This window comes from Pavona decussata, unplaced genomic scaffold (assembly GCF_977016875.1).
Source record: "Pavona decussata unplaced genomic scaffold, jaPavDecu1.1 SCAFFOLD_16, whole genome shotgun sequence".
NCBI lineage: Eukaryota > Metazoa > Cnidaria > Anthozoa > Scleractinia > Agariciidae > Pavona > Pavona decussata.
Genome location: NW_028145439.1, coordinates 1,625,052 through 1,648,825, shown reverse-complemented (window position 1 = coordinate 1,648,825; position 23,774 = coordinate 1,625,052). Strand labels below are relative to the sequence as shown.

General features: G+C 39.0%; 5 protein-coding genes across 5 annotated transcripts; all 5 read left to right on the top strand.

Annotated features, from left to right (window-relative positions):
- The first annotated feature begins 239 nt into the window (after nt 1–239).
- On the top strand, nt 240–11,989 carry LOC146487255 (melanocyte-stimulating hormone receptor-like). Its single transcript, XM_085085453.1, has 2 exons — nt 240–1,612; nt 11,889–11,989. Exon 1 carries the CDS (start codon nt 493–495, stop codon nt 1,456–1,458), a length of 966 nt encoding a protein of 321 aa, XP_084941579.1. The 5' UTR covers nt 240–492; the 3' UTR covers nt 1,459–1,612; nt 11,889–11,989.
- On the top strand, nt 4,030–5,095 carry LOC146487257 (melanocyte-stimulating hormone receptor-like). Its single transcript, XM_085085009.1, has one exon. The coding sequence runs from the start codon at nt 4,070–4,072 to the stop codon at nt 5,093–5,095; it is 1,026 nt and encodes a 341-aa protein (XP_084941135.1). The 5' UTR covers nt 4,030–4,069.
- On the top strand, nt 10,487–11,681 carry LOC146487256 (trace amine-associated receptor 9-like). The gene has a single exon (XM_085085463.1). It carries the CDS (start codon nt 10,698–10,700, stop codon nt 11,661–11,663), a length of 966 nt encoding a protein of 321 aa, XP_084941589.1. The 5' UTR covers nt 10,487–10,697; the 3' UTR covers nt 11,664–11,681.
- Nucleotides 11,990–12,220: 231 nt separating the features above from the next.
- LOC146487254 (uncharacterized) lies at nt 12,221–13,922 on the top strand. Its single transcript, XM_085084998.1, has 4 exons — nt 12,221–12,233; nt 12,834–13,122; nt 13,158–13,176; nt 13,269–13,922. The coding sequence occupies exons 1-4, from the start codon at nt 12,221–12,223 to the stop codon at nt 13,659–13,661; spliced, it is 714 nt and encodes a 237-aa protein (XP_084941124.1). The 3' UTR covers nt 13,662–13,922.
- Nucleotides 13,923–16,672: 2,750 nt separating this feature from the next.
- On the top strand, nt 16,673–19,917 carry LOC146487253 (adenosine receptor A3-like). Its single transcript, XM_085085442.1, has one exon. The coding sequence runs from the start codon at nt 18,408–18,410 to the stop codon at nt 19,377–19,379; it is 972 nt and encodes a 323-aa protein (XP_084941568.1). The 5' UTR covers nt 16,673–18,407; the 3' UTR covers nt 19,380–19,917.
- The last annotated feature ends 3,857 nt before the right edge of the window (nt 19,918–23,774 follow it).

Here is a 23,774-nt window from a genome sequence, read left to right as displayed (position 1 = left end):
TCACATTTTTTCCTCGAGCAGATTTTACGAGCCGGATGGATACCATTTGGCTTCGCCGCCGTCTGCCATTTTGAATATTGCAAAGACGCTAGGGACGAGGTTGCGGTTCCACCTAAAAATAGGTTAGAAAGAGTTTAACATCTGCCTGTTGCAAAGGATATTCTACGTCAACAGGTCAGAGAATCTGATACAAAGCGAGAAGAATCGTTGAAACCGTGTCTTCAGGAGAAGACAGAAAGAAAAGTGTGCCACTATCAGTTTTACCAGAAAGTTTAAGATTCTTTACAGAATCAATTTTAAAACAAACTCTATTGCACTGAAAACAGCGGAAGTTCTTCTGAATAATTAAAGACACGCGTTTGGCCTGTTTAAATGGATGTTTTGAATAAGATCGTATTATACGTCATTAACATTCACTGAACGACAACAAGTGAATGCTTCAAAATACGCACCTGTTTGAACAACAAGAAGACACGCATCTTAGAGACCGCTATGGCGAAAGCAAATGTTTCCGAGAGTGAAGGGCCGAAAACGTATGAAGAACTTATGTGCTCGGCGGGTTTGACAGATGGAATGCACCACGAGTTGACATTTCTTTCAATTTTTCATGTGTTATTGTGCATAATTGCCTCTGTGGGAAACGCTGTGATCCTAGTCGCCCTTCACAAGGAGTCTTCTCTTCATCCGCCGTCCAAACTCTTGTTTCGCTGTCTGGCGGCATCCGATCTTTGTGTTGGTCTTGTTTCGGAGCCTCTTGCTGTGATCTATTGGATATCTGCAGTGAAACAACTTTGGAATGTTTGTTATCACGCGCTATTTTCTAGTTTTATAGCGAGCTATACTTTGTGTTCAGTATCTCTGTTTACGTTGACAGCAATAAGCGTGGACAGACTTCTCGCCCTCTCCCTGGGTCTGAGGTACAGGCAAATTGTAACTTTGAAGCGAACATATGTGATTGTTGTTACCTTTTGGATTGTAAGCTCTGTCTGTTCAATAGCCTACGTTAAGAGTTACCTATTTACTGTAAGGTATAGCCAAGCAGTTATAGTAATTTGTTTAGTAACATCAATCTTCTGTTACACCAACATTTTCATTAACCTTCGTAAGCGTCACATTGAAGTACAAGACCCAGTTTCTCAACGTGGAGAACCGAGCCATACACAACAACTTAACATGGCGCGATACAGAAAGGCATTGTCCAGTGCATTGTGGCTACAGTTGATATTAGTTTTATGTTACCTGCCACATGGTGTAGTGACAGCGTTATCATCTCATATTGGATTAACTCCATCCCTTGCTCTCATCAGACAGTTTACAATGACTTTAGTTTACTTAAATTCATCATTAAACCCAATTCTTTACTGTTGGAAGATCAGAGAAGTGAGACAAACAGTCAAGGACGTAATTCAGCGATTTATCTGTTCTTCGACAAATGAAAACGTCATCGATTCAAATTGAGTCTTGTTAGCGAAGAAATATTACTTTGTCATACTTGTGAAAGTTAAAAGTATATAATCGCAGTTCTTTTTTGTGGCGCCTCTTCTCCGTCTGAGGACTCATGTACATTTGTAACTGATTATCAGTTATACTGCATTTGTTGTTTTCTTTTCAGGTGAATCGCCCTTTGATGATTGTTTCGGTATGTCATTTATTTACTCTTAAGCACATAAAAATGAACTGAACGTGGAAAGTGTATTTCGAATATATTAAACTAGTATTGCAGCTGACAAAATATTATTTCATTTGTCAAAAACGTCCACCACAAATTAACGTGATGTGTAGCAACAATAGAATTCAGTTGAACAAACTTCGTATAGACGTTTATGGTCTTTTCAAGAAGTGTTGCGAAATAACACGTGAAACTTGCCAAATTTTCTCCATGGAAATGGTAATGGTAATGGTATTTATATAGCGCATTTTCTGTATACATATTCAAATGCGGTTTACATTACTTCAGTGCAAGGGTGAGATCGGACATCAGCATATATAGGCGCCTCTGGCAATCCATTAGCGACCTCCTCCAATCCACCCAAACCATTTCGATTAATGTGTGCGTTCTTTAACGTCCCAGAGGGTTATGAATATTGAAGTGTTCTGAGACGGGGCCTACGGTTTATTGTCCTTATCCTAGGCTAAGACTAAGGCTAACCATTTGCAGATGTCATTACAAATGCAGCACTTTCTTCTCAGTGAAGTTCAGTTCCTGAGTGTTGGTCTGGCAAGAGTTTGAATCCCCGACCTCCCGCACGTTAGTCCGATAGTCAACCAACTGAGCCAACCTCTCTGCGGTCGAATAACACAACAATAATAACAATAATAATACAACAATAATACTTTTTTTTATACAACGCCATTCCTTCTCTGTTCAATATAATTTTATGGTAAACAGTGACAAAGTAGTCACCTAAATATTAAGGAAGGTGCGTCATATTGTAGAAGAGTATGTTTGCGCAGTTGTGGCTATGCAAGAAAAGCAGATCCCAGCAAAGGCTGCTGGAATTAGAGATTAATTGAGATAAATAAGGAACAATCATTCTAAAAAGCTTTACGTTGCTTAAAACGTACGGTATTTTTTCAAAACTGGAGCTTAATTATCTCTGAAAATTCCTGGTTTGGCTCTAATTTTCTTTTTGGATTCCAACCGGATCCTCTTAAGGTCTGCTTTACTCGCATGGTCATAAACCACGCAAAATATATCTACGGGAAATAAACACCCGAAGTTTGCCCGAGGCATTCACCATTACACATTGAACCCATATGCTGTTTTCAAGAGATCTTACTTGAATATTAATGACCGAAGAGAACCTCAGGCTAAAAGAAATTGTTCTTGGGATTGTCAATCAACGTGAGGATTGTGAATTGGAGGCGCCTTTCAACGAGCGTGGGCGAAAATATGCTAATAAAACATGTAAAGACAAGCTATTTAGTTTTAGAGCTGTGCCACTTTTTGCTACTGTACACCTGTTTTACACATCTGGGGATAGTCCGCCGAAACAAGAGTTTCTTAAGGACGGTGCCTACTAAAACAATGACATGTTATGATGGTTATGACTATAAGAGAAAAGCAGACCTTAGGAAGGATTGTTGGAAAGGAGAACGAAAATTAGGGATAACCACGCATTTTCAGAGATAATTGAAAAAAACACTTCAATTTGCCGCTTCAGATGTCACATATTGCTATGCATTTTAAAGCTTTTAAGGTTATAATAACCGTTGATCAATTATCTCTTAAAAATACGTGGTTACCCCTAATTTTCTTTCTAAATTACATTAGTTTTTGATGAGATCCACTTCTCCCACATATCCAAAACTGCGTAACTGAATACATTAAGCATTAAAGGCAGTTTTCGGGGACGAAATCAACCCTCTTTTAATTCAGATTAATTTCTAGCGATTTTATGATTAGACTGACTAAAAAAAAAAGAACTTGAAAAACGTTTGAAGTGCCTACAAACAAATAAAAAATATATTATACTTATTTGAAAGACCTTTCAAAATGACGAATAATGGCGTCTTCTTTTATGAAATATCTTCTCTCGCTCCAGAGATATTCAAGTTTTGTTCAAAAATTGATGACGTCACAAATCGTCTCACAATGAAGATAAATCACAAAACAAGAATATCTCTGAAAACATAACAGCGATCGAACACAAACTTGGCACCAATAATGTACACCAGGTAAGACACAAAATGACACCCATTTTGATGTTGCTTTGGCATTACTCTCGACCGCAGTCGCTTTCCGCTATATGAACCAAATGTCTCCACTTTGGACCATATAAGGAGAGGCAGACAATACTACTTGAAAGGCACGAAGTGTCCATATTGTCCTGCGTCTCCTCACCAGCTCATTGGGAGTAAGCGATGTCTGATTAAGACAAAATATAAGAACGTCGATCGAGCATGAAACAGGCCAGAGAACAAATTTGTTGCCATGGCAACAGTACAGTAGGCGTCATTTTGTGTATCACCTGAGGTACATTACTGGTGCCATGTTTGAAGGCATCATTCCAATATTCCCGAGATATTCTGGATTTTGTGATAACATTCACTGAACGACAATCAGTGAATGCTTCAAAGTACGCACCTATTTGAACAACAAGCCGAGAAACGCATCTTAGAGACCGCTATGGCAAAAGCAAATGTTACCGAGGGTGAAGAGCAGAAAACGTATGAAGAACTTTTCTGCTCGGCAGCTTTGACAGATGGAATGCACCACGAGTTGACATTTCTTTCCATTTTTCATGTGTTATTGTGCATAATTGCCTCTGTGGGAAACGCTATGATCCTAGTAGCCCTTCACAAGGAGTCTTCTCTTCACCCGCCGTCCAAACTCCTGCTTCGCTGTCTGGCGGCATCCGATCTTTGTGTTGGTCTTGTTTCGGAGCCTCTTGCTGTGATCTATTGGATATCTGCAGTGAAACAACTTTGGAATGTTTGTTATCACGCACTATTTTCCAGTTTTATAGCGAGCTATACTTTGTGTTCAGTATCTCTGTTTACGTTGACAGCAATAAGCGTTGACAGACTACTGGCCCTCTCCCTGGGTCTCAGGTACAGGCAAATTGTAACTTTGAAGCGAACATATGTGATTGTTATTGCCTTTGTGATTTTAAGCTCTGTCTTTTCAACAGCCTACGTTAAGAGTTACCTATTTACCATAAGGTATAGCCAAGCAGGAATAGCAATTTGTTTAGTAACATCGATCTTCTCATACACCAACATTTTCATTAATCTTCGTAAGCATCACATTCAAGTACAAGACCCAGTTTCTCAACAAGGACAACCGAGCCAAACACACGAACTTAACATGGAGCGATACCGAAAGGCAGTCTCCAGTGCATTGTGGCTACAGTTGATGTTAGTTTTGTGTTACCTGCCACATGGTGTAGTGACAGCGTTGTCGTCTCATGCTGGATTAACCCCATCCCTTTTTCTTATCAGACAGTTTACAGTGACTTTAGTTTACTTAAATTCATCATTGAACCCAATTCTTTACTGTTGGAAGATCAGAGAAGTGAGAAAAGCAGTCAAGGAGATAATCATGAAATTTATCTGTTCTTCGACAAATGAAAACGTCATGGAGTTGGACTGAGTCTTGTTAGCGAAGAAACATTGCTCCGTCATACTTTTGAACGTTGAAATATATAATCGTAGTTCATTTTTTGTGACTGACCTCCACTCCGTTTGAGGAGTCATTCACGTGATAATTATTTATACTGCATTTGTTGTTTCCTTGTGAGGTGAAACGCCTTTATATTTTTTTTTTCAGTAATATCATTCATTGACTCTTAAGCACGTAAAAATGAACTAAACCGTCAAACGTGGAAAGTGTTTTCGGAAGATATTGAACATTGCAGCTGACAAAAAACTTCTTTTACAAACGTATATTTTGCTAGCTGTGTAGCAACGATAAGGCATCAAATTATATTATGGATTCTTTATTAAAGAATTCAATCGACTAAACTTCGTATGAACGTTTGTGGTCTTTTCGAGAAGTGTTGCGAAATAATCATTGGAACTTTGCCAAATTTTCTCCAATAATAATAATAACAATAATAATAATAATAATAATAATAATAATAATAATAATAATAATAATAGTAATAATAATAATACTTCATTTATGTAGCGCCCTTCCATCTCTGTGCAATAGAGTTTTACAGGAAACAATGCTCAATTAATTACTTAAATATTAAGGACGGTGCGTTATGATATAGAATATGATATAGAAGAGTATTTTTGCACAGTTTTGGCTATGTGGTAAAAACAGATCTTAACAAAGGCTACTGGAATTCGAGATTAATTAGAGTTAAATAAGCAAAATCATTCCAAAAAGCTTTACGATGTATTAAAACGTATTGCATTTTTTCTAAATTGAAGCTTAACTATCTCTGAAAAATGGGTGGTTACCAGTAATTTTCTTTTTCAATTCCAACGGACCCTCTACTAGGGTCTGCTTTTCTTGCATAGTCATAAACCATGCAAAATATATCTTCGAAAAATAAACGCCCGAAGTTTGCCTGAGGCATTCACCATTACACATTGAACCCATGTGCTGCTTTCAAGAGGCCTTACTTGAATATTAATGGAAAGCAACTCAGGCTAAAATAAATTGTTCTTGAGATTGTCAAAGACCGTGAACAACCGGAGCTTTCCGAATTGGAGGCGCCTTTGAACGAGAGTGGGAGAAAAATAGGTTCATAGAATTTCAGTATCAAGTAAATACATTTATATATTTCAAACAAAAAAAGTTTCCTTCTCAGGATCGAAAATTTATATTTAGATACGAGCTTTCGATTCCATCTCGGAATCTTTGTCAAGTGGTGTACCATATGACAGGATCAAGAAACAACTTTTTCTCTAACATATTAATATATTACTTTGTCTTTCTCTCCAAATCTTCGGTCCTGAGTGTCTGTGCACCTCGATCAGAAATTCACACTTTAGCAGTATGCAGGTGCTGGGACAATAAGCAAAGAAAACGGCCGAAAAGTTGTTAACAAAAGCTGAAAAGGCAAGCCCTTTTCTTTTAGAACGGTTGTTCCTTTTCATACTGCGCATACGTTCTGCACATCCAGGCATTGTCCACCAAAAAATAACTTTGAGAACTAATTTTTGACGGGCAGATTTTCAAGAAAATGGAAAATCCCTTTTTAAACGGAAGAAAAATTTAACTTTTATGTTTTTAACTGATATTAGTGTTCTGTTCTTGGTTTTGATTACTTTTCGTTCAATTAATTAGTCTTCACGGAATGGAATGCAGTATGTCAGGAAGGAAAAGCTTCAGACATGTTCTGTTGGAGCGTTTCTTGGACAACATTTGCGCCAGTCAAAGCATAGCAATCTGTTTCGTTGAATATCGTTTTAAAACACAAGAGTTTTGGAACTTTAGCATGCAAGGTAGAAAGAATGGGACAGATTTAAAAGTTCTACTGTTTTTTTTTCTTCTTTCCTCTTCTAAGTGGTATAAACCAATAATTTTCTTGTGTCGTACGAACGTTTTTTTTCTTGTTAAGTGCTCCTGAAAGTGGGTGATATCATTATGTTAGGTTAATTACATAATCTGAAAATAAATTTAATGACAGCATCAATCGCTAAATTGCCACAAAAATTTTCAAGTGTATGTAGGAAAGCCACTCTCTGCGGCTTTCAACTCGAAAATTTTCAAGAAACACTTTTCATGAATTTAAATTAAATTTCATAGCTTCTTGAACCGACACTTACCTATGCTTCGTCGTAGAGTTTGTACTGTCCTTTTCAGACCAGCCTTTTCAAACTGCAGACGTTCACACTCTCTCTGGAGTTTGTCGATCTTTCCATAGCACGAAAAATTATTCGCTTACACTCTGACTCTTCTTGTAGTTTTTTTTTTTTTTCACTTTTTCATCATTTTCTTTCTTACTTTTCACTGACGGCTGATTTGCGCACAAAAACTGGCTGCCGGGAACCTTTTTGCGTCCCATTTGCTCGACATTTTTTGTTGCAATTTTTTCCTTGAATGTAAACATTCAATTAATGAGCCCGGGAGGTCCTTGGAGCAGCAGTCTCCCAAAATAAAGTATTCTGCGTATGTCTGAAATTTTGGCAGATCTTGGAGTCTGAGGGGTGGGGTACCGTTCCGTAAGTACTAAACTTCGGCGCTTTCTTGAAGTTTAGGGTAAATCCAAAAATCAAAGATGGCGGATCCAAGATGGCCGCCATTTGGCAATCATTACGTGATTACAATTTCGTATGACGTTATCACTTCCCATTGGAGACCTCGAAGGAAACATCTTTGGACGTCCTATCTATCCTCCAAGCCTCATTGTTTATAATTGCCGTCCCTCCCCCTCCCCGCCCACACGCACACGTCCCAGTAGAAATATTTAAGGAAACAAAGAAGGCGTTGATAGGGTTCAAATTGTGCCTAAAATTTCCAAACTATCAAAAACCTGTTATAAAACAGACTGATTGAGTGTGAATGAGTGAAAAAAGCACGATATTTTATTAATTTTGAACAGGGTGTTTGAAATTAAACACTAACCCCGCCAACTTGAAGCCCCGCTAACTCGATCTATTCCTGGTTTCCCTTTGGGAGGTTGTACCGTAAATAATCGAAGTTCATTTTTTCTTACACCTCTACTCCGTCTGAGGACCCATGTTCACACGTGGTATTTCTCTCGACTTAAAAGAAGCCTTTGATACTGTGGATCATTCAATCCTTTGAGTGAGCTGTGTCATTATGGAGTAAGGGGTCCCGTAAATGATTGGTTTTCTTCGTACTTAAATGGCCGAGTCCAAACAACCCAAATTGACAATCATATAGCATCTCAAAGGAATGTACAAACAGGAGTCCCCCAAGGGTCTGTCTTGAGCCCTCTGCTCTTCTTGATCTACATAAATGATATCTACAATTCTCCTGAGACGCTTGGTGTTTACTTATTTGATAATGATACCAACCTGTTGTATGCTAATAAAGACTTGAAATCATTAGAAACAGTAATTAACATCGAATTGCAGAAAGGATGTTACTGGTCAAATGCTAATAAGCTGACCATAAATGCTAAAAAGTCAAATTTTGTCATTTTCAGACCATCACAAAAGAAGCTGAGCTATCACATTAATCTAAGGATATACGACAATACCTCAAACGGTCATACTTCTCTTGAATGTAAAGATTACGTTAAGTTCCTAGGGGTACTTATCGATAAAAAACTTAACCTGGAAATTTCATATTGACTATATTGCCTCTAAAATTAGTAGAGTTGTTGGAATTGCTGCACGATTAAGACACTACGTTCCTTTAATACTTTTGTTTTGGACAATTCGTACTTTTTTTTTTTGCTGACATTAACATTTCTATCTTTCTACTCTTTATTGTTGTGTTTTCATGTGTTCGCCGCGCGCGCACTTAGCCTTGCGCCGCGCAAGGACTGGACATTAATTAATTTAAATCGCACGTTCCGCGCGCAAAATGGCTTGGACAGTGACGTAGAACAGGTTTTGATTTTTTTTTGCTTTTTGCCTGAAAGACAGCGTTTGCTTTGTTGCTGGAAAAACGGTGTTTTGTGCTTCCAGTCTTGTCGGAAGCGATTGACATCTAAAGCCGAGAAATCGTCAAAAACAACTTTAATCCAAATTTATCGTTCTTTGCTTTTTCCATTCACATCTTACGGCATTGCCGCTTGGGGTCAAGCTGCGTAGATTTATTATTTATTAAGATACTTATCCTACAGAAACGTGCCCTTCGGCTAATGATCTTTTCTAATATTGTAGATCTCATGCTATCCCCTTCTTTATCTCTACTAACATCTTACCTCTCAATATGCCTTATTTTGAAACGGTTTGTTCTCTAATGCATGACATTTCTACTAATTCTGCGCCTCGGAATATTTGTCGCCTCTTTACCTATTCAAGTAATGTCCATACCAATACTAGATTTCTGATGCTGATAATTTCTATGTTAATAAATAAAGATTGAATGTTCGACTTCATTCTTTGTCGGCCCTTGGAGCTAAGGTGTGGAATTGCTTGAGGCCTGATCTGCGTAAGCTTAGGAAGAGACGTTTTAAGTAAACAATTCATCAATTTCTTCTTGCGGTGCTTGATGATAAGGATGATTATGTTAGTGTCTCGTCTTAATCTTTAAAATCACTAACTATTGTTAATTGTTCTTGTTTCCCCGAAATCTGATATATGCGTATATATGTGTATGTATAATTATGTATATTCTACTTATTTAATTTTTGTCTTATCTAGTTGCTTACATTGTAAAAGAACGAATGCGTGACTTATTTGCTTACTTATATTTATATTTACTAATTTATTCTTATTTTATATTCATGTTTGTCATAATTATTAAGTTACACAGCCTGCCTCGATTAGCTTTGCTATATGCCGGCTGTGTATTCCTGTAAAAGATCTAAATATATTAAATAAGGTTGTTGTTCTTGTTTGCTGTTGTTGTTAACTGATTATCCGTTATACAACCTTTGTTGTTTCCTTGCGAGGTCAAACGTCCTTTCACATTTTTTTCAGTAATGTCATTCATTTACTCTTAGGCACGTCAAACTGAACTGAACCTCCAAAAGTGGAAAGCCCATATAGAATATATTAAATATCGCAGCTGACAAAATATTATTTCAGTTGTCAAAAACATTCGTCAAAAACGTCTATTTTGCTAGCTGTTTAGCGATAATAAGGCAACAAATTATATTATGGATTCTTAAATAAAGAGTTCAATCGAACAAACTTCGTAGATATTGGTGAATATAATACAATTATTTAGCAAATATTGCGGAATATACCCCGAGACCATTATTCACCAATATTGACTTCGCGAATAATTGGTAAGTGAAATTTGTATAGAGGACACCAATAAGATGTCCACCACGATTTACAAGGTTTTTCTATTACAATAAGAAAAAATTTACACCTTGCATTCGAAAAGTGTAACACAGAACTTAGCTGAATCTTTAGTGCCTTTCAGCATTGTATTTGCTTTCATCGTATTTATTTCTGCCTTAGAAACATCAACAAATCGCGAAGTGGCCAATCCTCTACCAGTGAGATCAATAGAATATCTATAATCAATTGAGTAACAAAACTAAAAGTCATTGACATTCACTAAACGATGATTAAAGTGACAATAAGTGAATGATTAATTTATAGGCACCTGTTTGTGCAACGAGAAGACACGCATCTTAGAGACCGCTATGCCGAAAGGAAATGTTACCGAGGGTGAAGAGCAGAAAACGTATGAAGAACTTTTCTGCTCGGCAGGTTTGACAGATGGAATGCACCACGAGTTGATATTTCTTTCAATTTTTAACGTGTTATTGTGTATAATTGCCTCTGTGGGAAACGCCGTGATCCTGGTCGCACTTCACAAGGAGTCTTCTCTTCATCCGCCGTCCAAACTGCTGTTTCGTTCTCTGGCGGCATTCGATCTTTGTGTTGGTCTTGTTTCGGAGCCTCTTGCTGTAATCTATTGGATTTCTGCAGTGAAAAAACTCTGGAATGTTTGTTATCACGCACTATTTTCCAGTTTTATAGCGAGCTATGCTTTGTGTTCAGTATCTCTGTTTACGTTGACAGCAATAAGCGTGGACAGACTTCTTGCGCTCTCCCTGGGTCTGAGGTACAGGCAAATTGTAACTTTGAAACGAACATATGTGATTGTTGTTACCTCTTGGATTGTAAGCTCTGTCTGTTCAACAGCCTACGTTAAGAGTTACCTATTTACCATAAGGTATAGCCAAGCAGGAATAGCAATTTGTTTAGTAACGTCAATCTTCTCTTACACCAACATTTTCATTAATCTTCGTAAGCATCACATTCAAGTACAAGACCCAGTTTCTCAACGACGACAACCGAGCCATACACAACAACTTAACATGGCGCGATACAGAAAGGCAGTGTCCAGTGCATTGTGGCTACAGTTGGTGTTAGTTTTATGTTACCTGCCACATGGTGTAGTGACAGCATTGTCATCTCACGTTGGATTAACTCCATCCCTTGCTCTCACCAGACAGTTTACAGTGACTTTAGTTTACTTAAATTCATCATTAAACCCAATTCTTTACTGTTGGAAGATCAGAGAGGTGAGACAAGCAGTCAAGGACATAATCAAGCAATTGATCTGTTCTTCGACTAATGAAAACGTCATCGAGTTGAATTGAGCCTTTTTAGCAAAGAAACATTACTCTGTAATATTTGTGAAGGTTAAAAATATATAATCACGGTTTTTTTTTGTTTCACCTCTACTCCGGCTGAGGAGTCGTACATTTGTAACTGATTATCAGCATTTAAGAGGGGGAAGTGATCATCGCAGTGAATTTTCCAATTTATGCAATTGGAAATTAGAAGCCTGAAAAAAATTCAGGCTTCAACGGGATTCTTTTCAGGTGAATCGCCCTTTTATGTTTCTTTCGGTAATGTCATTCATTTACTCTCAAGGCACGTAAAAATGGACTGAACCGCCAAAAGTGGAAAGTGTATTTGAAATATATTAAATATTGTAGCTGGAAAAATATTATTTTATTTTTCAAAAACTTCCACCACAAACGTCAACAATAGAATTCAATCGAACAAACTTCTTACAGACGTTTATGGTCTTTTTAAGAAGTGTTGGGAAATAAGACGTGAAACTAAAAAAAAAAACAATAATAACACAACAACAATACGTCATTTATATAGCGCCATTCCAGCTCAGTCCAATAGCTCTTTACAGTGAACAATGCAAAAACACGGTGCGTCATAACATAGAAGAGTGTTTTTGTGCAGTTGTGGCTATGCAGGAAAAGCAGATCTCAGCAAAGGCTACTGGAATTAGAGATTAATTCGAAATAAATAAGTAAGTAGAATTTTTAAAAAGCTTTAAAATTCATAATAAGGTATGAAATTTTTCCAAAATGAAGGTTAATTACTCAGGCTGTAAGGCGGTACGAGTTAAGTTTTCGGTCATGTCCTTTTTTTTTCTTTGCGTCGCGATTGTCCGAGAGACAGCGCATAAGACTTCGGGCCTCGAGTTAAGTTCTCAGTCGCGCTCTTTGTAGTCGAGCCGTGGGGCGCCGAGTGTAGTAATCGGGGAAGGGGAGGGGAGGGCCCCAAACTCCCTCATTTTTTCTCGCTTCCCTAGCTCCCCCTCCCTTTAACCGATGTATTGTGCAAGTCACTATTCTTTCGAATCAAAAACATTTGGCGTCGGCGGTGAAGCGTTCGTGAACGGTTTCCCTTAACGTAGAGAGGGTTCTGGAGTCGTTAGAACAAAAAGGTGATGGCAATGATAGCATGTCGAGTGGCGAAGAAAGGGAAAACGTAAGGATTAAAGCCCGTGGATATAGCATAAGAGAACAAGTCTTGCGAGAGTGAAGAGGCACGAAGGAAAAAGGAAAGAGCAGCACAACGCAGCGCGGCAACTTTTTTCCGCCACTGTTTCGCCTGCAGCCTTCCGCGACCCTTCCATAGCTTTCAGCCGCCGCGTAAGAGTTTGCAAGAGGGCTGCAAAGAAAGATCATGGTCGCCGTTTCATTCGGACGCAATTGGCGGGAGCGCGGATTCCGAGAGTGGCTGCGTACCAAGCTTCATGCGGAGGGTAGAAAAACTCACCTTCCTCAAATTTGTATTTAGCCCCGTATAGTTTAATTACTAATTACTGCCTGAGAGTATTTCAGCGCGGAGGCGCGAGAGTTGGTACGCGGTACGGAATGCATCCATGATTACAACAAGAGGAGGTAAGCTTGATTATGGTGCATTCGGTTTCGTCTGATTGGCAAATTAGCTAGGGTGACAGTTGTGCAAGAAATCATGAACCTTTGGAAGGTTTGTCGCACGAGCAGCACGCGAATGAATTTAAATCCGTGCAAGATGATGTAGATGGAGGGCATGGAAAACGCGAATGCGAAATCGAACCAGAAGATTATAGTGAGGTTTTGCAGCTTTCTCCGGGACCTTCGCAAGATGCTGCAGAACGCTCAGAAAATTCAAAGAATTCCAAAGATTCGAATGCAGACCTCACTGCGAGCAACGCGAATGTTTTACAGCAGAAGAATGGTCATGTTGAATCGAACGATCGATCGCAAGTGCACGCTGAGGAAGAGGAAAAAAGAGAGACAGTTTCTGACTTAGTGAACGCTTGGAATAATAGGACAGCAGAGGTGCTCGATCAGTTTAGGTGAATATGATCCATTAACCCGTTTTAACTTTCAAAGGTCATCTTGAAGAAATGCCGAAATCCACGTTTGAGAAAACTGCTGCTCTTCAGCTTTTATTTTAATGTCCACGGCTTAGGTTTTCATCCAGAGACTTACAAGTTCAAACTACGCATAATAAACATCAAAATAGCTCCAAAAGAAAAGTACCTCTGAATAGCTTTAATTTGGGTGACCACAGTTAGACTTAATTTTCCAATTTGACTTTATAGAGATGTAATCGTTGACGCGATCGCTATCGTGTCACACTCAGTCCTGCGATGACAATTCTCTTTTTTTTTTAATTCCTCCGCCGGAAAAATCCTGAACCTTCATGGGTTATCGCGCGGAGCATTCTTATTACGAAACGCGAAACAAGGCACGTTCAGAAAAATTGACGGGCCAAGGAATACATTACATAAGCTGAAGTTAAATTTAATGACAGCATCGATCGCTAAATTGGCAAAATTTTGATGTGTGTGTAGGAAAGCCACTCTCTACGGCTTCCAACTCGAAAATGTTCAAAAAACACTTTTCAGGCATTTAAAATAAATTTCATGGCTTCTTGAACTGACACTTACCTATGCTTCGTCGTAGAGTTCGTACTGTCCTTTTCAGACTAGCCTTTTCAAACTGCAGACGTTTACGTTCTCTCTGCAGTTTGTCGATCTTTTTATCGCACGAAAAATTATTCGCTTCCACTCTAAAACTACTTGCAGTTATTTTTTTTCTTGTTTTCAACATTTTCTTTCTTACTCTTTACTGACGGCTGATTTGCGCACAAAAACTGGCTGCCGGGAACCCTTTTGCGTCCCATTTGCTCGACATTTTTGTCGCAAATTTTTTTCAATTAATGAGCCCGGGAGTTCCTTGGAACAGCAGTGTCCACAAATAAAGTACTCTGTGCATGTGTGAAATTTTGGGGGATTTTGGGGTCTGAGGGGTGGGGTACCGTTCCGGAAGGGCTAAAATTCGGCGCTTTCTTGAAGTTTAGGGTAAATCCATAAATCCAAGATGGCGGATCCAAGATGGCCGCCATTTGGCAATCATTACGTAATAACCACTTCCAATGACGTCAGAACTTCCCATTGTGGACCTCGAAGGATACATCTTTGGACGTCCTATCTATCCTCCAAGCCTCATTGTTTATTATCGCCGTCACTCCCCTCCTCCGCCCGCACGCACAGGTCCCATTAGAAAAAGAAACAAACAATGTCTTGATAGGGTTAACATTGTGCCTAAAATTTCCAAACAATCAAAAACCTGTTACATTGATTGAGTGTGAAGGAGTGAAAAAACCACGATATTTTATTAATTTTTAACAGGGTGTTTGAAATTCAACACTAACCCCGCCAACTTGAACTCCCGTTAACACGATCTAATTTTGGTTTCACTTTGGGAGGTTGTACCGTAAACAATTGAAGTTCATTTTTTCTGACACTTCTACTCCTTCTGAGGACCCATGTACATTTGCAACTGATTATCAGTTATGCTTTATTTGTTGTTCCCTTGTGAGGTGAAACGCCTTCCCATTTTTTTTTTTTAGTAATGTCATTCATTCACTCTTAAGCACGTAAAACTGATAAAATCGGCAAAAGTGGAAAGCCCATATGGAATATACTAAAAATACGTGACTTGGAAAACCTTGCGAAATTAGGACTGGGTGGAAAGTTGATTTGAAGTGAAGGAATGGGCTAAGGCAGCTAGAAAGTATGAATTGTGTCATTCTTTGAGATAGTGATTAAGAGGATAGTGTGCCCTTTATATAGCCCCACCCTTGTGCAGGTTGTGTGATCACACCCGCTCTGTATGATGTCACCCCCACAGACTGTGGGAGTGATCCAATGTAATTAGAAGGGTCCAGTTGTTCAAAGGCCGGATAACTCTATCCAGTGGATAAGTCGCTATCCGTCAGTTTCAATCTGTGCAAAGATTTCAGTATTTCCTCTTGTACAAGCGAATATGCACACTCTAACCACAGTTGAGTTTGGAAGTGTCCGAAAACCTTGGACAACGTTTTACGTGAAGTATATTTTAGACCCTGAATAATGCCTTATCCAGCGGATAAAGTTATCCGGCCTTTGAACAACTGGGGCCAGGACGTTAGTGATGCACCATTAGAAATGTGAAGGATGGGCTGTGGGGGTGAGGAGTCCATAAACGGGAAAAAATCGTGCAAAACCAAAATGTAAGAAAAAACAATCCTGAATTGCAAAGAAAGCAAAAAACGTTTTTCAAGGTTGGAAAAAAAATTTTGCACCCCCGCTGGTTGTGAAAAAAATAACATACCTTTCCACAAAGTAATCTTCCCCCCATCTCCCCCCCTGCGCCCTTCAAATTTTGTAATAGTGCATTCCTGGCTAGAAGGTTCTATATATTGCCTTGATCTAGTCATCCTCCCAAACATCTGTTAACTGGTCACTCTGGGGAAATAGGCAAGTGATTGCTTAATTGAGAATACGGGGACGGATTTATATTCAATGATTAGAGAGGTAGTCACTCAATAGAAGGTGAGAGTATAACAGAAGGGCAAATAATAGATACCATGGACATGGTTTAGTGTTACCCTGCGCAACGGTCTCCCTTTGTCACCAACCCTTTTACTCCCAGAAGTGAGCAGCATTATTTAAAAATTCTCCTCATAATTTTAATACACTGTGAAGCAGACAGGTAATAAGAATTAACAAAAAAAATAATAAGGGGATAGTTTTTTGCTCTGGCACCATACTGTCAGGAAAAACCAACAAACACATCAATATTAATTACTTAGGAGAATTATTTTTCAGATCTTGGTTGTGAAATGGTTAGTGAAGGTGTATAATACTTTGCAAATGATATTTAACAGAGAGTTCTCAGAAGATGGTACACATAGATGTAGCTTATCTTTTTTCTCTCCCACCCCTCTCTCCCGTACCTTCCATTCTAATCAGAAAGTACGATATTTGTTTTGTTGCAACTGCTTTATTTGCATAAACAGAATATGTACTGTTTACATGTGATTGTGGTTGTTTTCAAGAAGAAAATTTTGATCTTGTACATGTTGTAGCCTCTCGTTCTCTCTGTACATAGCACCATTTTGTTGAAGCAGTTGGAGTCTGTTCTGTAGTTCCGCATTCATTAAAACTTCTATTCTACGATGCAGTGTTGTCACGAGTGGTTTGTAACCTGTCATATCTGTCATAGCTGTTTAGTTTCCGCTTGTATTCGTATGGATTGACTTTCTGGGAGTTTTTGTAGTCGCAAGTTCCCTTCCTGTTCAGTCTCATTAATCAGTCGTTTTGCCTGGTTTGTCCGAAGCGTTTGTAATCGAAAATCTCGTTCGTGTTCAGTCTCATTAATCAGTCGTTGTGCCTGGTTTGACCGAAGCGTTTGTTATCACAAATTTCGCTTCTGTTCGGACTCATTTATCAGTCGTTGTGCCTGGTTTCTTCGAATTCGATGTAATCGAAGCTCATGTTGAACGGGGGTTTCGTTATTGAAGCGATTAAGAGTAAATGTAACCTAATTTGCCTATCTTCTAAAGTTTCTAATGCACGCCTACATTGGTTGTACTGCCTGTGATATTCCAATCTGCGTTTCCTCTGCTCCTCTGTTTGTTCCTGACGGCGCAGTGTCTTTGCTGAGCCAAGCGATGTTGTCTTTGCTCTGTGGTTTCCTGATGTCTCATTCTTCTTCGCTGCTCGCGCTAAATCTGAACTCGCCATTCACGTTCTTCAGGGTTTCGTTGTTTAATCTCCCTCGGCGAATCTTGTCCGTCCTCCTGTGGTTCATTTGCATCACAATTTGTTCGTGTTTCAGCTATAGTAAACATTTTTCACTCCTCGATGAACAAACGCGTTAAGCACTCTATGAATAAACATCAGCGCCAGCCTGTCTTGAACCTGCTGCTGCCTAGCAACCTTCCCTTTGTCTGACGTCATTCATACTTTGTTTGCACTGTTGTCAGGCAACACCGCAGACACCTTCAACGATATATAGATATATATAAATATAATTTTTGCTCGATTGCTCCCGTGCTACTCTCCCTCGCAGCCGTTTTTAATGTCGTTACGCAACGCTCCTCCCCACTCAAAACGGCTGCCACGGAGAATACTCCCAAGCGGCCCTTCGGCCCGACAAATTAAATATTTCAGCTGACAAAATATAATTTCAGCTGACAAAAACTTTCGTTAGAAACGTTTATTTTGCTAGCTGTGTAGCGATAATGAGGCAACAAATTATAGTATGGATTCTTTATTAAAGAGTTTCATCGAACAAACTTCGTAGATATTGGTGAATATAATACAATTATTCAGGAAATAATATATTGCGGAATATACCCCGAGACCAATATTCACCAATATTTACTTCGACTTCAGCGAATAATTGTTAATTGAAATTCGTATAAACGACACCGAAAACATTTTCACCACAGTTTACAAGGTTTTTCTACTACAATTCGAAAAAAGTTACATCTGGCCTTTGCAAAGTGTCACCCTGAACTTAGCTGAATCTTTAGTACCTTTCAGAATTGCATTTGCTTTCATCGTATTTATTTGTGCCTAAGAAACATCAACAAATCGCGAAGCGGCCAATCTTCGACCAATGAGATCAATAGAATATCTATAATCAATTGAATAATAAAACTAAAAGTCATTGACATTCAATAAACGATGATTAAAGTGACGATAAGTGAATGCTTAATTTATACGCACCTGTTTGTGCAGCGAGAAGACACGCATCTTAGAGACCGCTATGGCGAAAGCAAATGTTACCGGGGGTGAAGCGCAGAAAACGTATGAAGAACTTTTCTGCTCGGCAGGTTTGACAGATGGAATGCACCACGAGTTGATATTTCTTTCAATTTTTAACGTGTTATTGTGTATAATTGCCTCCGTGGGAAATGCTGTGATCCTGGTCGCCCTTCACAAGGAGTCTTCTCTTCATCCGCCGTCCAAACTGCTGTTTCGTTCTCTGGCGGCATCCGATCTTTGTGTTGGTCTTGTTTCGGAGCCTCTTGCTGTAATCTATTGGATATCTGCAGTGAAAAAACTCTGGAATGTTTGTTATCAAGCAATATTTTCCAGTTTTATAGCGAGCTATAATTTGTGTTCAGTATCTCTGTTTACGTTGACAGCAATAAGCGTGGACAGACTTCTTGCGCTCTCCCTGGGTCTGAGGTACAGGCAAATTGTAACTTTGAAGCGAACATATGTGATTGTTGTTACCTCTTGGATTGTAAGCTCTGTCTGTTCAACAGCCTACGTTAAGAGTTACCTATTTACCATAAGGTATAGCCAAGTAGGAATAGCAATTGGTTTAGTAACATCGATATTCTCTTACACCAACATTTTCATTAATCTTCGTAATCGTAAGCATCACATTCAAGTACAAGATCCAGTTTCTCAACGAGGACAACCGAGCCATACACAACAACTTAACATGGCGCGATACAGAAAGGCAGTCTCCAGTGCATTGTGGCTACAGTTGGTGTTAGTTTTATGTTACCTGCCACATGGTGTAGTGACAGCATTGTCATCTCATGTTGGATTAACTCCATCCCTTGCTCTCATCAGACAGTTTACCGCGACTTTAATTTACTTAAATTCATCATTAAACCCAATTCTTTACTGTTGGAAGATCAGAGAAGTGAGACAAGCAGTCAAGGACATAATCAAGCAATTGATCTGTTCTTCGACAAATGAAAACGTCATCGAGTTAAATTGATTCTAGTTAGCACAGAAACATAGCCCCGTCATACTTGTGAAAGTTACAAATATATAATCGTAGTTTTTTTTGTTGTTTCACCTCTACTCCGTCTGAGGAATCATTCAGATTTGTAACTGATAATCAGTTAGACTGCATTTGTTGTTTTCCTGTCAGGTGAATCGCCCTTTTATTTTTCTTTCGGTAATGTCATTCGTTTACTCTTAAGGCATGTAAAAATGGACTGAGCCGCCAAAAGTGGAAAGTGTATTTGGAATATATTAAATATTGCAGCTGGAAAAATATTATTTCATTTCTCAAAAACGTCCACCACAAACTTAATGTGTAGCAACAATAGAATTCAATCGAACAAACTTCATAATTATAGACGTTTATGGTCTTTTCTTAAAGTGTCTCGAAATAAGACGTGAAACTTTGCCAAAATTTTCTCCAATAATAACATAACGATAATACGTTATTTATATAACACCATTCCATCTCCGTCCAAGAGAGCTTTCTAGTGAACAACGCCAAAGAAATTTCATAAATATTAAGGACGGTGCGTCATAATATAGAAGAGGATTTTTGCGCAGTTGTGGCTATGCGGGAAAAGCAGATCTCAGCAAAGGCAACTGGAATTAGAGATTAATTCGAGATAAATAAGCAACAAGCATTCGGCTAAAAAGCTTTGAAATTCATAACAACGTGTGGTATGTTTCCAAATTGAAGCTTTATTATTTCTAAAATCCGCTTGGTTATCTTTAAATTCCTTTTTGAATTCCAACTGAACCCTCGCTAAGGTCTGCTTTTCTCGCATAGTCATAAGCCGCACAAAAGTATCTTTGAAAAATAAACGCCTGAAGTTTGCCCGAGGCATTCACCATTACACTTTGAACCCTTGTTCTGCTTTCAAGAGGCCTTAATTGAATAATTAACAATTATTCGCCGAAGGCTCAGTAATTTAAAAGCAAACATTATGGAACCCATAATGTTATTTATGTCGCTACATGGTGCCGCGTGATAACCCGTTGAGGTCATCGGTGCTAGGTACCAAGATTGCGTAAAGTCTAACCAATGAGGTGTTAAGGCTGTTCTGACCAGGTTTATAGTCAAGATTCCTTGATAAAAGCATCCTTCCTTCCCTTGCCATCAGTGTGTTCATATCAAGGACAAGTTTTTTCCCTCACAAAGCTATTCAGGCAAGTTATCAATTTGGATATTCCTTTTTTTTTTATTGTAGCATTTCCCCCGTTTTTGGGCATTGGTGTTTATTCTCGAGTAGTTTCTTTTTTGATTTGTATCGTGGCTGCTGTATCTTGGCGAGATGGTGCCAACTCGTGTTTTCATCCTCGGGCATTTTTTTATCCACCGCCTGCGGTCGTTTCTTATTGCAAAGTATTGTCTAACTAATGCTTTCCTGACCGATTTTCACTTGGTTGATGATCTCGTTATGAGATATGGCGAGGGACCGGAGGGAGAACAATAGCTAAGACTATTCAACACGTCCTTGGGGTCGTTGAGTTTCTTGCCCTGATATCGTAATTTTACAGCTCAGGACTAACGACTTGGCTTTCCTTTCCGCCGTTGAGACTAGTTCAGCGATCGAGGACCTTGCTCGGTTGATGTTTGAGTCTAACGGTGTCCAATTTATATGTGTCTGTCAGATGATTTATCCCTAGTTATCATTTTAACTCAATATTTACAAGTAGTGTTCGAACCGATTACCAATGTCTTATATTGGCGTTACCGGGGTTTGAGAATTGCGAATCCCGTTTTTTCTTTCTTGCAATGGTATTCCTTTAAATATGTTAGGGCAGTACAATTTTATTTTATTTTATTTTTTTTATTTATTTTTTTTTTTTTTCGCAGTCTGAGAGGGGCAGTATTGAGATTTTTGAGGGCCATTGCGCCTTCAGTGGTTATATTGAATTTAAAAGATACCTGCCAGTTCCCATTTGTTTACCAAGCCGTTTTCATTTGTGATTGTTCGTGAGTTCTTGTTTATTTGTTCACTGGGTAATTCCCATTTTTCTTTCAAGGCTCACTGGGTCCTTTGGACCATGTTCGTCACGGTAATTTTTATCGTGCTTTTCACGGCTTTGGTCATGTTGTTTTTGTGCTTTCACTTTGCCACATGAGTGTACAACCCACTTTATCGCCCCTTTGGGGGTGTGTCCAATGCACTCGGCTCTGTTATTTTGTACATTGTTATGGCTGGAACTTGGCAGTGTTTGTTCTGCTCCAATTTTTCTTTGTCTGTTTAAAACTTGTGTAATACTTGACCTGGTTGAGCCGGCATTCTGTTTTATTTGTCTCGTACTGCCCTAATCACACTGTCTTTCTTGAACCAACAAATTATTAGCGAGGAATGTTATTGACCTCGGCATCTGTTTCTTTCGTCAATGTATTTGTAATTTATAGGCCGGAACTGAGTGACTGTCTCAAGGTGTTTCCTGCCTGGCTCCTGTCTTATCCCCTTACCGATTTTCTTTTGCAAGTAATATTGCCTCCTCGATCAATCAGATCAACAGAATCTCTATAATCACCTGAGTAAAAAGATGCCCCTAATGTCATTTTCACGGGATGCTTAATGTGGCCTCATTTATTCCCATTGTATGTTTCGCAGACTTTTGAAACTATCTTATTTAACTAGCTGACGGAATAGTTTGAATCACAAAGATAGCGTGATTTCCGTATTCCCTTGTGTTACGCTACCTATCTTTATACCGGAAATTGCAACCACACACTTGGCCTCACTCACGTTTTCTATTCTGGTTATGCAGTTTCAATAAAAGTGTGAGATTACAAATTGTTCTCATTTCACCGAAAAAAAAAAAAAGAACAGAAAGAAAAACAACCAAAAAGCTTTTCCAAAATGACAAATTTTAGTAAAAATTGACAATCAAACCCTTCCAGTTGCGTTTAAGCATCAATTCGACAAAGCGGTGTGATGTGCATTTTAGTTTATCAATGACCTTTACTACTCGTATTGTGATTCTGCAACTGTCAAACAAAGCATGATTCCTTCCCAGGAACTCTCCAATTTCCACCGTTTTAACTGTCCAGTGCTTTTTAGAAGTTATTCTTTCGATTTACCGCTTCAAAAGGCCGCTTAATTTTCTTTTTTAAAACGCCATAGGTGAGTCTTAAACTTGTAAACAATATGGCCGCCACAAGGAGAGAGCAGGATTTAATCCAGGTTTAATTACTAAAGCATATGATGATTTGACGTCACACAGGTAGGGGTGAGGGGGTCCCCTCCCTCGTGATACGCGCCGATAATAGATTTTGATTGGGCCGTTTTTGTTGAGGACAATCAGAACAATAGATACCTTCTAGGAGAGAGCAGAGTTTAGTGAATAAATTAATGTGCAGATTTGAAGCTACCATGAAAAAAAAGATAGCGAGCCCAATTTTAGACAGGGTCTGCCCTCACAGCATCCCGCGTAACAACGCAAAACTGAATGATGCAACAGCCACTTCCTGATTGGCTGAAAAAATCACGCAATATTCATATGACTTGAAAACAAAAGCAATTTTGGTGATTGGGAAAGTCCCTGTGATATGGCATCATAGACTTCCTTTGTTCCGAGAATTATGACTTCCTGTTTATGGGGTGTCACGCAATGAAAAGTATATAGATTTCATCGGATGATTTGCATGCTGGATTCATAAAATGGTTATCATTGAATGGTAATAGTAGTATTGAGTTGGTTGGGTAAGAGACCATCTTGGTCTGGTACCCCCAACTCCTATATTGCTTTGGTATATCACTAACTCCGTGTGGCGGAATGGCAAATTTGACGCAGGAAAACGTAGTGTTAAACAAGCGTGTGCTAGACAGAAGTTCGGCTTACGTGGCGCAGTGCCCCAGCTCGGAGCCTTCCAATCAGTTTGTTGTGGATATCAACAATTGAGAAGTAGTAATGGTTGGTGACAATAACGTAATCAATTTTGACTCCTCTGCGCTGAGCAATAACTCTGAGCTTCAAAGAAAATCATTGTCTGACCTATGGAGCGAGCGCGTATCAAAAGGCGATGCAAAGATTGCTGGTTTGGACTTAACCAAGCAAAACATGGCCAAGATCATAAAAGAGCCGGGGTGTTTCCCATTGCACTGTGAAAATGCTAGTTATAGAGGAAACGTCAGCGGCGATATCGACGTTTTCCCCGGTCGTAACGTGTAAGCAACATTATTGTGAGGGCGTAGACGAAGAAAGGAAGTGCGGCATTGAGGCAGCAGCGGAAAATCTACGAAAGAAACGATGTAATCGAAAGCGCAGGAAAAGACACTGGGGTGCAACCCAAACTATAGCACTTCAAGCTCGGGTGAAGATAGGAGAGAAGCAACTCTGAACGGATATTCTTTCGAGAATGATAGTTCAACCTTTCAGCAAGCACTGCAGACCTTGCATC